The sequence below is a fragment of the Rattus norvegicus genome, chromosome 6 (assembly GCF_021556685.1).
Source record: "Rattus norvegicus strain SHRSP/BbbUtx chromosome 6, alternate assembly SHRSP_T2T, whole genome shotgun sequence".
Taxonomy (NCBI): domain Eukaryota; kingdom Metazoa; phylum Chordata; class Mammalia; order Rodentia; family Muridae; genus Rattus; species Rattus norvegicus.
The window spans coordinates 29,996,936-30,006,681 of NC_141539.1; the positions used below are offsets into that span (position 1 = coordinate 29,996,936).

The following is a 9,746-nucleotide window of genomic DNA, read 5'->3' on the forward strand; positions in this document are numbered from 1 at the left end:
TCTTCCCCAGGCTTTACGAGCAGCAAACCCTCATTTCCCTCCCACGATGTCTTCCTAAGTCTTTTGCAATTAGGCTCGTTTCTCTAGGTTTCCTACGGCAGGCATCTGAACGGAATTAAAGCACAAGCACGTGCCAAAATAATCTGTTCCCAAGATAGTAAATGCTGAGAAGTTCTATATTGGAACGCGCCGGGCGCTGACTGGCTGGGGCGTGATTAACCTAATAAGCTTAAAGCGTCGCTTGCCATCCACATCTGTCACGACATGAGCAAAACACGGGCTCATAATCCGTGAGACCGGGGCCCCTCCGAACCGTCCCAATGCTCACTAACAGCATCAAAACTTAGGGCATCAGGCCTGTCTTCCTCTTCACTATGGCATGGACGCCAAGTCTAGGAGTTTGTACCATGGACTTCCAATCCGGCCTGGAGCTGTCCAGATAGACCAGCCAGACAGCTTCCTGTTACCAAGGATTCTCCAAAGACTGTGAAGGTAGGAGATGGTGACAAGCTGAAGCCATGGGGTGCACACCGTCACACAATGTCATCGTCAACAGCGTCGCCAAGAGTGGCATTCAGTTCTTTAAGAGGCCTAAAGCGATTTTGCCAGGATGTCAGTGGGGCAGCCAAAAATGCCCCATCCCTTTGCTAATTCAAAGTTCCACCTTCTGTGACCCTGGTGGGGAGCTGCACCCGGGAGCGAGGCTGGCAGAGGAGACAGCAAGTTCCAGGAAGCTCCCGGACATGACTGAAGGTCTTTGTCAGCTCCCAGAAAGCCAAACCTTCCACATGAACAAATCACAAAGCCGCATGGCTACAGACATTTCGTTCAGGACAGAAGGCTCCCACAGGACACAAGAAGTAGAGTTTTCTGGGAAAGAGGGTAAGGAAAACACTCCCCGGGAGACCTCAGAGCGGGGCAGAGAGCCAAAGTGCCATCCATCAGACAGCCAGGACCATTGCTGCCAAACAGTTCCTGAGCCAAAAGGCAAAGTGGACTTCCCTGAGTCCCTGGTAAAGGCCCACCAGCATGCTTACGCCTACCTGCACACCAGCCTTTCCAGATATGAAGCAATTGTGCACCTCGTCCAGCAAGCCAGCCAGACCTGGGAGCTCTTGCAGTCCATGCTTAGCTTCCTGCTGCTGGGCTTCGAGGAGGCCAGCCAGCTTCTGGGAGAAATCTCTAAAGATGGAGAGGTGCTCCTCCGGGAAGTTAGAGGGGATCTGGCATGGCCGGTGAGGAAGGGTGAGCCCTGGGAACACCCAGACCTCCTTCAACAGCTGCTGCAGTATACAGTCAACAAGCTGCAGGTGGTGCACAGCACAGTGGCCGCCCTCACGGGGAGCTTCCTGGAAGGCTCCAGCAGCTACCTCAGAGCCACTGCCGGCCACCTCGAAGGTAAGCTGAGTACCAAGAGAGGTATAGATGAATGTCTCCTGAGGGCCCTGGGACAGCTAGAGAGTCTGACCAGTGGCTCCAGTGACCCGGGGCTGCTGGGTCCACCCTTATGCTCTGAGGACAGTGGCATCGGTGCTGACAATGAGTCTGTGCACTCCGTGGAGAAGCTGGGCAAGCAAGCCAGCTGGGACTTTGCAGCAGAACTTGGAGAATGGAAGCCAGGGACTGCAGCCCAAGGGGAGGCCAGGCCGTCAGGGCATGCCTGGCAGAAAGGTCCATACTGGACAGGTCCAGACAGACCCCAGGACTGTCCACTGTCAGGCCCCAGGATAGCAAAGGTTCAACCTGCAGTGCAGGATGAAGCCCGGAGTTCGAACACTTCCAGCACTAGCCCAGAAGCAGTCACCTCCAGGCCTCCAGAGGCTGCCAAAAGCATCCCGTGGGACTCTCTGGGGACCGAGATCCCTGTGCAGACACAGCTTTCTCGACGAAGCTCAGGACTGATGGGTTCTCCGTACCTGAGTGGAGATGAGGACAGCAGCCCAGAGGAGGAAGATGAACTTGGCAGCACGGATCTGCATCCTGAGCCACAGAAAGCCCTTCCTTCAAGACCACAGTCCTCACCAGACCCCCGGGAGAGCCTGTTTCAGCCATACTCCACGAAGCTTAGGAGCCCCCAGGCCCAGGAAATGATTCTGAAGATGAAAGAGGCCATCAGTGAAAGGATCAAGTTTGTCCCCGTGCCTTCCAGACCCCAGGACTGGGCTGAGGAGGAGGAAGGGAGGTCAGTGGTCCCTCCGAGACCCAGATCTGTCAGTGGCTGCAGGAGGGCCCCTGAGAGACAAAGGAGGTCGCAATCAGAGGGATGCCTCAAGAGCCATGTGGAAGACCCCACCCTCCAGGAGCTGAGGAGGGTCCAGACAGACCTCAGTAAGAGGCTGGAGGTATTTTATGCTCTGGGTGCCACACAGCAGGGACAGAGCAGGGAGCAATGTCTGCCACCCAGGACATCACTGCTATGGCCTCCCACCAACTGCAGGGTGAGTCCCAGTAGTGCCATCAGCAAGTTCAAGGCCTCTCTCACCCAAAACTTCAGCATTTTGCCCAACCAGGACAAGAGCATCTTCCAAAGAGGTAGTCCCTGCTTTGACAGTGACCAGCCTTGCCAGGGGAAGGCTGAAAAGCTGCCAAGTGCCATCTTTTGTGGCAAGAAGAACAGTAGGGCTCCCGGAGACAATGAAAGGGACATCAGGGCCTGTCCCACCAGAACATCAGTCAAGAAGCTTATTGAAACTTTCAGTCCTACCGAGAGTCCGAGGATGCCAAGGGACTGCAGGAACTTGGGGACAAGCCCCTGCCTCAGGAAGTGGGGTGTTCCTGCCATGCCTCCCAGATTTCCTATATACAGGGGGCTAGCCCCCCTGTATCCTAAGCCCCAGATTTCTCCAGCAGTAGGCAGAGACCCTCTCAAGCTGGGCATGAGCTGGAGGCCTTCTGCACCCTTTCCCTCCCTTCCTCCAGCGGAAGCATCTGAGGGTGAAGACATAGGCGGTGAAATGGAGGAAGACCTGCAGAACCTCCCTCCACCACCTCTGGAAATCCTGATGGACAAATCGTTCACTGCTCTGGAACATCCAGAATGTAGCCTGGAGGAGACCCTGTTACCAGAGCTTCAGGAGGCCAGACGTCCAAAAAGAACATGGGCTTCCCCCAAGCTGAAAGCCTCCATGAGCCCCATGGACTTGCTCCCCAGCAAGGGCAATGGCAGCTCCCCGAGGCTACAGGGCACCAGGCCCGGGAGCACCAGTAATGTGGGCAATTCCAGAAAGTTGACCTTGGACCTTAACTCTCAGCAAACAGCTAACCCAAGCCCAGAGGCGGAGGGTGGAGCTCAGATTCAGGCACCCCCAGAGAATACGGCAGGCCTCTCCAAGCATCACCAAAAGGCAATTCCCAGGCATCACGCTAACCCTACATCTGGGCAAAGCAGGGCCTTGGAGCCCAGCCTAGCCAGATTTTCACGAGATCCACACTCTCCAGAAGCGTCCAGGAAGGGTCCAGAGAGAAGCCCTCCAGGAGTCAGAAAGGCCTCTCCCCCAAGAGCTCAGTGGGCATCCCAAGGAGGCAGGAGGCTGCAGAGCCTGCCCTCCACTCATGGACCGTCCCAGCCGGGCCTCCGTGCTGTCCTCAGCTCCCCCAGCCCACCCCTGAGCCCCAGGACACTGAGCCCACCGGCCACAAGAAAACCAACTTCCCCACCATGCCAGTACCCGCAGTCCAACCCAGCCCCAGGGAGCCCTCCTGTCCAAAGGACAGAAACAAACACCCCCTCCTCTGCTTCCTCTTCATCCCCCTCAGTGTCTCCATCTCGAGGGTCCAAGGACTCAAGTCACTCTGAGGACAGCGAAGGTACCACAAACAAAGCATCCAGGGGCACATGTTCCGTACTCTTCCCGGCCACAGCTTTCTGTGAAGCTAAATCGTCATTCTCAACATCCCATCCACAGACGCTACCAGAACCTGGGGGCCTTCTGAGGACCCCAGCAGGAGGCTGGAGGGGCAGCGCAGGGCCACGACTGAGGGCAGATTCACAGAAGAGAACAGTTCTGAACGCCCTCGACGCCCTGCCTTTTGTCAGAAGGACAGCTTCCGACCGCCAGCGCCAGCAGGGCGACCCACTTCAGCTGCCCAGCTCAGACTGGGAATCCCATCCCTGCCAAAACAGGTAAAAGGTGCCTCACACCACGGCCCACGCAGAGGGACCGTCTGGGTTAATAGATTTCAAACTGTGTTCCGAAGGAAGAGGCAGGAGAGGAGAGAGAGAGATAAAGTGTGGCCAGCAGCCAGGTCTCCCACGGATCGTGGGCTTTCACACCACCCCCAGCAGCTGGCTCACCGCCTGCCTGAACACAACAGCTACCCTGTGTTGTTGGTGCCTCTAGCGGGTTCTCTAATCATCAGGACCCTTTAAACTCTTAAAAATTATTGAGAACCCAGTAGCCATTATAAATGTGAGTTACACCTACTATTTTTATTAGAAGTTTAAACTGATTAATATTTAAATACTTTTTTAAAGAATAAGCCCATTTTACACTCACAAAAATAGCACATTCCTCAAAAATAAATGGCATTAAACTCAATCCTTCTGCCTCGGCCTCCTGAGTTCTGGGATTACGGTCATGAGTTACCATGCCAGGCCAAAAATAAACATATTCATTAGAAGGAGAGGGGGTGGAGATTAGATGTAAGGACTATTTTCATCTTGCATTTGCAGACCCGTTGGTGTCTTCTGGCTTAGTAGAAAGACAGTTGAATCCTCAGGTCTTCTATTGTGCATACTACACATCCATTGGTTCAAAATTACCCTCGAATTCCTAAGAAATGGACCAGGAACTCCTTTGAATTATGAGGGAAATTGGTTGAACCTTGAACTTGCCCCACCCAGAAGTGTCTCTGAGATACCCAGGACCCACGGACTATAATTTAAGATCAGCTGGCCCTGAAGACAGGACTAGAAATAGTGGAGCAGGTTCCCAGATCTCCAAGGGCTTGGCTCCATGTCACCGCCCACTTCAGACTTCTGTAAAGTGGGGGCATTCATGAGCACCACGGTCCAGAGGGTGAGCTGCCCTTCCTGCCCCAGGCACACTGAATGCCCAGTGTGCCTTTCTCAGCAGGGACAGGCTGATACATGCTATTGGCCCAGCCTGCAGACAGTTAGAGCACACAGCTGAGGGGTCCAGGAGGCAGGAGAAGAACTCCTATGCTTGACAGATGGTGTTACAGAATATGTAGGGGTAGGGGTGGGACGTGTTAACTGGAGGCCTATTAGAGACACACTCTATCAGGGCACTTGCGATCAGGTCAGACAATGCTCCGACACCGGCACTCCCTGTCGGTATCGCTCGCAGCCGTGTCAACCGGCAGTTAATTTCTGCCTGGGTGAATGCATCACGGGCTTCACAATGTGTCTAGGCATAAATGGTAATTTTTTTTTTTTTTACAAAGTACTCGGCAGTCAATTTTAAATAAAGATAGTATCTCGGGAAAGTTGCGCATGGTAATAGTTCTATAACCTTCCCCAGCCATTTGGAAGAAATGAAATATTGATTATTTTTGCAAGAATCTTAACATAACACTGCTCTTTTCTTTCTAAGAACTTCGATAAACCCTGCTTACTCTGATATTAGATTTCTAAAACTGTGCCCTTCAGGAGGAGAGCTTGAGAGTACAGGGACAATGAAAGGGCAGTAATTAAAAACACCAACATTCTAAAACAGCGGGAGTGTAAAATTGCTCAAGAAGAAAATAATGCCCTTCTCCCAGGCTTCTCCTCCTCCAAATAGAACAGCCTAAAAGGCTCGTTCCATGTTCTGAATCTCAATTGTGTGTGTGTGTGTGTGTGTGTGTGTGTGTGTGTGTGTGTGTGTTTAAGAAAGGAAGCATACTTGTAACTTGAAAGAAGGGTCCCCCAAGATCAAGTGGAAGGTCAATTTATCACTTGCCCCATTCCCCTTCCTTTGGATATGACCACGAAGTCTGAACACACGAAGGGGAAACGCCTACATCCTACCAACCACCCTACACCAAGGTGTGCATTTTGCACGTGGAGGCAGAAACCCGTCCAAAGTAAGCACACGGAGCCTTTGCCTCTCTACAGAAAACAAGTATCGTTTCCTACCATCCTGCGTATGAGCAAACTGTACCAGGTGCTTAGGTGTGGCTTCCCCAAGACCACACAAGTTGGTGCCAGAGATCCAGAGAGTGCTTCCAAAGCTGGTGCTTGCAAAGATATTGTCTTGCAGCTGAGTCAGGCGTGCAGACTTCAGGGCCCTAAAGTTGTCATTGACTCTCCTCTGTCACTCCATGCTGGGCAGAAGCCTGTTTTGTAGGAAAAGGGTGGCCCTGGGGATCGGGAACAGTCCTTGGGAGTACCCCAGGAAGATCTGAGCTTTGACTGAGTATATACCGAATCCCCAGGAGAGACCATATCTCTAGTCTCAAAGTATTGAAGTCGTAAGCACTCTAGAAGGCTCTAGGCTTTCTCCCTACATGCCTTGCTTCTCATCATTGTCTGACCTGAACTGGTAAGGCAGGAGCATTGTGGGAGTCCCACATGGTGCTTGGCTCAGGCTACCCAGTGGCCAGCAGGACAGCATGTAGGCAGTCTGTCTTAAGAGTTCCAAAGAGTCAGAGCCACAGCCACAGAGGGTGGGCTAGAGATCCCTGTGTGCCCTGAACAGGTTCAGGGAGAGCCCTGGGACAGTGGCTCCAAGGCCAGTGGGCTTCTTGATCCTGACATATGTGCTCTACCCTGACCACACTCTCCTCCTCCCACCCTGATGTTGTTCACCTCCAAACACAGTTTGTCCACTGGTTTGACACCCATGTGCTGGGTAAGCATAGGAGAGCATTTTGTCACAGGCAGAATGTCACAGGGATGCACAGGTAGGAGGCAGAACTCTTGTTCTGCTCTAGAAGGGACTAAGAACTCTCTAGTCAAGGCCCACTTCTCTGAGCCTTGGGTACCGAAACTGTATGATGTGTGGTCCCTAGAGCCCTTTCTGGGTGCGACTTCCTGTAAAGCAGCACTACAGAGCCAACTCCTCATTATCCACTGAGCTTGTACATGGGAGTTGTGCACGCGCTTCTCCATTTCACGCAGTACTGGTACCTGGGGGGCCCTGAGAAGCGAGGCACTGTTATGATTTCCAGTTTACAAAGGAAAAACTCAAACTCAGTGGGGTTAATTCACCTGCAGCCAGACACACCTACGGCAAGAGGAAGAGCCAAGCTTTCAATCCAGGCAGCCAGACTCCAGCCTCCCCCAGCAATCCCGGGCCAGCATCCGGCCCTGTGTGGCTTTCAGAGTTAGTCCTGCCTACCAGACTTGTTCTATGCTTGTCAAAACCACGCCCCATTCTCCCAAAGCATAGCCAATCAGCGTTGGAGCTCTGTGAGGGTCCCTTCCCCTTTCATGACCCTTAGTCAGGGCACTCAGGGGTAGGGACGCTCTAGTTTAGCCAAACACTGGGTGAGACTGGGCAAAGCCTTTTCTATTTGATTCCATTCAGGAAAGGAACGGCAGTTGTGCTGAGCAGGGATGATTCTCCCCCACACCCTGCTGTTATTGTTGTTTTTAATTCAAGCAACGAAGCCTAGCCCTTTATTAAACAAGAAGTGCTTTAGAAAAACAAAACAAGATAAAGGGTCAGTCCTCTCTGGCTCAGTTCCGAGCCACAGGATTCTAAACACAGAGGAGAGAGCAGGAACCAACCTGCTGTAGAAGTGCTGGGAGCTGGTTCTCACCATGCCTAACCAGACCAGGCACGAGAAACAGCAATCTAGCCTGCTGAGTGATGGAAAGGCAGAGACCTGGTACCCAGGCCAAGCCCTAGGCTAGATGTAAGAGGGATGTGAAGGGAAGGGAGAGGCAGAGGGGAGCCAGGTACAGGGAAGGAACCGGAAGGAACAGTAGAGGAGTGTCTGACCTGTTCTCTTTCTCTCGGCAGCAGCAGCAGTAGCAGTGAGGAGAACGCCAAGCAAGAACTCCCACCTTGGAACAACTCCCGAGTCCCAGAATTGCAGAGTAGTAGCACCAAGTGGACCTCTCCTTTGGAGCTCTGTGTGCTGGGCCATGGGTTGCAGCCAGAAGCCCGGCCGAGCCGTAGCCAGGACAGATCCCAGCCAGAGTCACAGCCCCAGCACAAGGAAGTTTCGTGATGGGTGGCCGGTGGGGTCACATACACTGATGCCAGTCACCCTAGAACACGAAAAACTAGAGACATGTTCACACTGCACCATGGGTGGCAGGCAAACCAGTCCACACCTCAGAGTTGACTTGGAAAGACCTCGAAGATGCCCCCGCCAAAGGGTCTCCAAAATCTTAAGCAACAGTTGGATTCACTTCCAGAGCCTGCTCTGCCTTGGTTTAAATGTTAATGAAAACTTTAGACCCTAGGATGATACTCTTTATCTTTCTGAGTGCTGGCCTTAATTAGAGGGATAACGTATTCATGCTCAGAGGGCCATGTGTCTTACAAGATAACCGGTGGTAATCATTTAAACCACAACAGCCTGTGAAACAGTGTCCTCCAGTTTTACAGAGAGGAAAACCAAATGTGTCGGGGGTGGGGGAAGCCCAAGGGTCAAGCTGGGGGTCAGACAGATGTGAGGGTACGGACGTAGGTGGCCTTCTTTGTGTTCCATTGCCTTTGAGTGTTCCACCCCTGTACCCGCCTGCGGCATACGAATAAAGAGAAGCCTTTTCGATTTAAGGTTAAATGTTATGACGGTTAATGTTTGGTCATGTCTGTGAGGGATTTTCTAGATTGAGTTCACTGAGGTAGGAAGACCCACCCCCACTGTCATTGGCACCATTCCACAGAGAGTCCTGAACTGCAGAAAGAAGTCAACTGGCTACCAGCATTCACTTTTTCCTGCTTCCTGAGTGGGGATACGATGTAACCAGCAACCTCCAACTCCCGCCACAAGCATCCCCCAACCCGTGAGCCAAAATAAAGCCTTCCCCCCTTAAGCCGATTTTTGTCAGCATAGTGTGTCCCATCAAGAAGAGTGACTCAGACGAGTGGTTTCCAGCCCCTCCAACCCACCCCTGCACCCCTGCTCATGCCAGTGCTACAAACACAAAGCTTCCAGCTCCTGCTTGCAGCCTCTCTTCCCTCAGCCCCAGAGTGGATCAAATTCTCCAGAGGTGGGAAGGGAATGATGCAGGCTCACATGCCTGGCTCCCTGAAGCTTCTTGCCAAGTTTATTCCTAGGTCATCTGCAGAGAACGTCTGCTGGAGCTGGCAGCAAAGCGAAAAAGCACTGTTCGTGCCCCAAACCCCTCTTCTGCCAAACAGCTAGATACTTGCTGTGGATCCTGGAATTTTTCCATTGGGAGCTGTGCAGTACTTTCTGTCTAGAAAAGAATTTGCAGTAATTGGGTGATTCAGTGCCTGCTCAGTGGGTTGTCAAAAGACAAGAATTCTCACCCACGGGTACAGCTGAGCAGGCTGAATGCACCCGATCTGCTGCAACGCTGATGTTTTAAGTTTGAGAAAATGATTGACCTCAAATCTTTTTGTAGTTGTTAAAATAGATTGTGGCCTCAAGCACATGTTATACTGGGTCCTGGAGCCTCTAGCTACTTCCTGTTCTTCTCTTCCCAGGGTCAGACTTGTGACTGACTACAAGGATCTCATGTGAATTATCACGTTATTAAAATGGGAATGATGGGGCTTATCCCTTCAGTGAATCACCATTGATTAACTAAATGACAAAGAGGCGCCACACTTGTCCCTGTTAGCAGGCCTGTGTGTATTAGTGTTGCTGTGTTGACTTCA

At 52.2% G+C, this 9,746-nt stretch overlaps 1 protein-coding gene across 2 annotated transcripts; it reads left to right on the plus strand.

The window, feature by feature from the left end:
- The first annotated feature begins 215 nt into the window (after nucleotides 1-215).
- Pcare (photoreceptor cilium actin regulator) lies at nucleotides 216-8,940 on the plus strand. 2 transcript variants are annotated; one of them, NM_001399236.1, is made up of 2 exons: nucleotides 216-4,123; nucleotides 7,914-8,940. In NM_001399236.1, exons 1-2 carry the CDS (start codon nucleotides 519-521, stop codon nucleotides 8,119-8,121), a joined length of 3,813 nt encoding a protein of 1,270 aa, NP_001386165.1. In that variant the 5' UTR covers nucleotides 216-518; the 3' UTR covers nucleotides 8,122-8,940. The 2 variants fall into 2 exon arrangements, with proteins under 2 accessions (NP_001386165.1, XP_087409188.1); XM_087553062.1 differs by having other exon boundaries at nucleotides 247-4,123; nucleotides 7,911-8,940.
- Nucleotides 8,941-9,746: the final 806 nt, after the last annotated feature.

Bases quoted from the DNA above. Each gene is read 5' to 3' on its own strand.
- Pcare (XM_087553062.1), top strand. From the start codon at position 519: ATGGGGTGCACACCGTCACACAATGTCATCGTCAACAGCGTCGCCAAG. The intron at 4,124-7,910 runs GTAAAAGGTGCC...TTCTCTCGGCAG, and splicing joins TCCCATCCCTGCCAAAACAG to CAGCAGCAGTAGCAGTGAGG.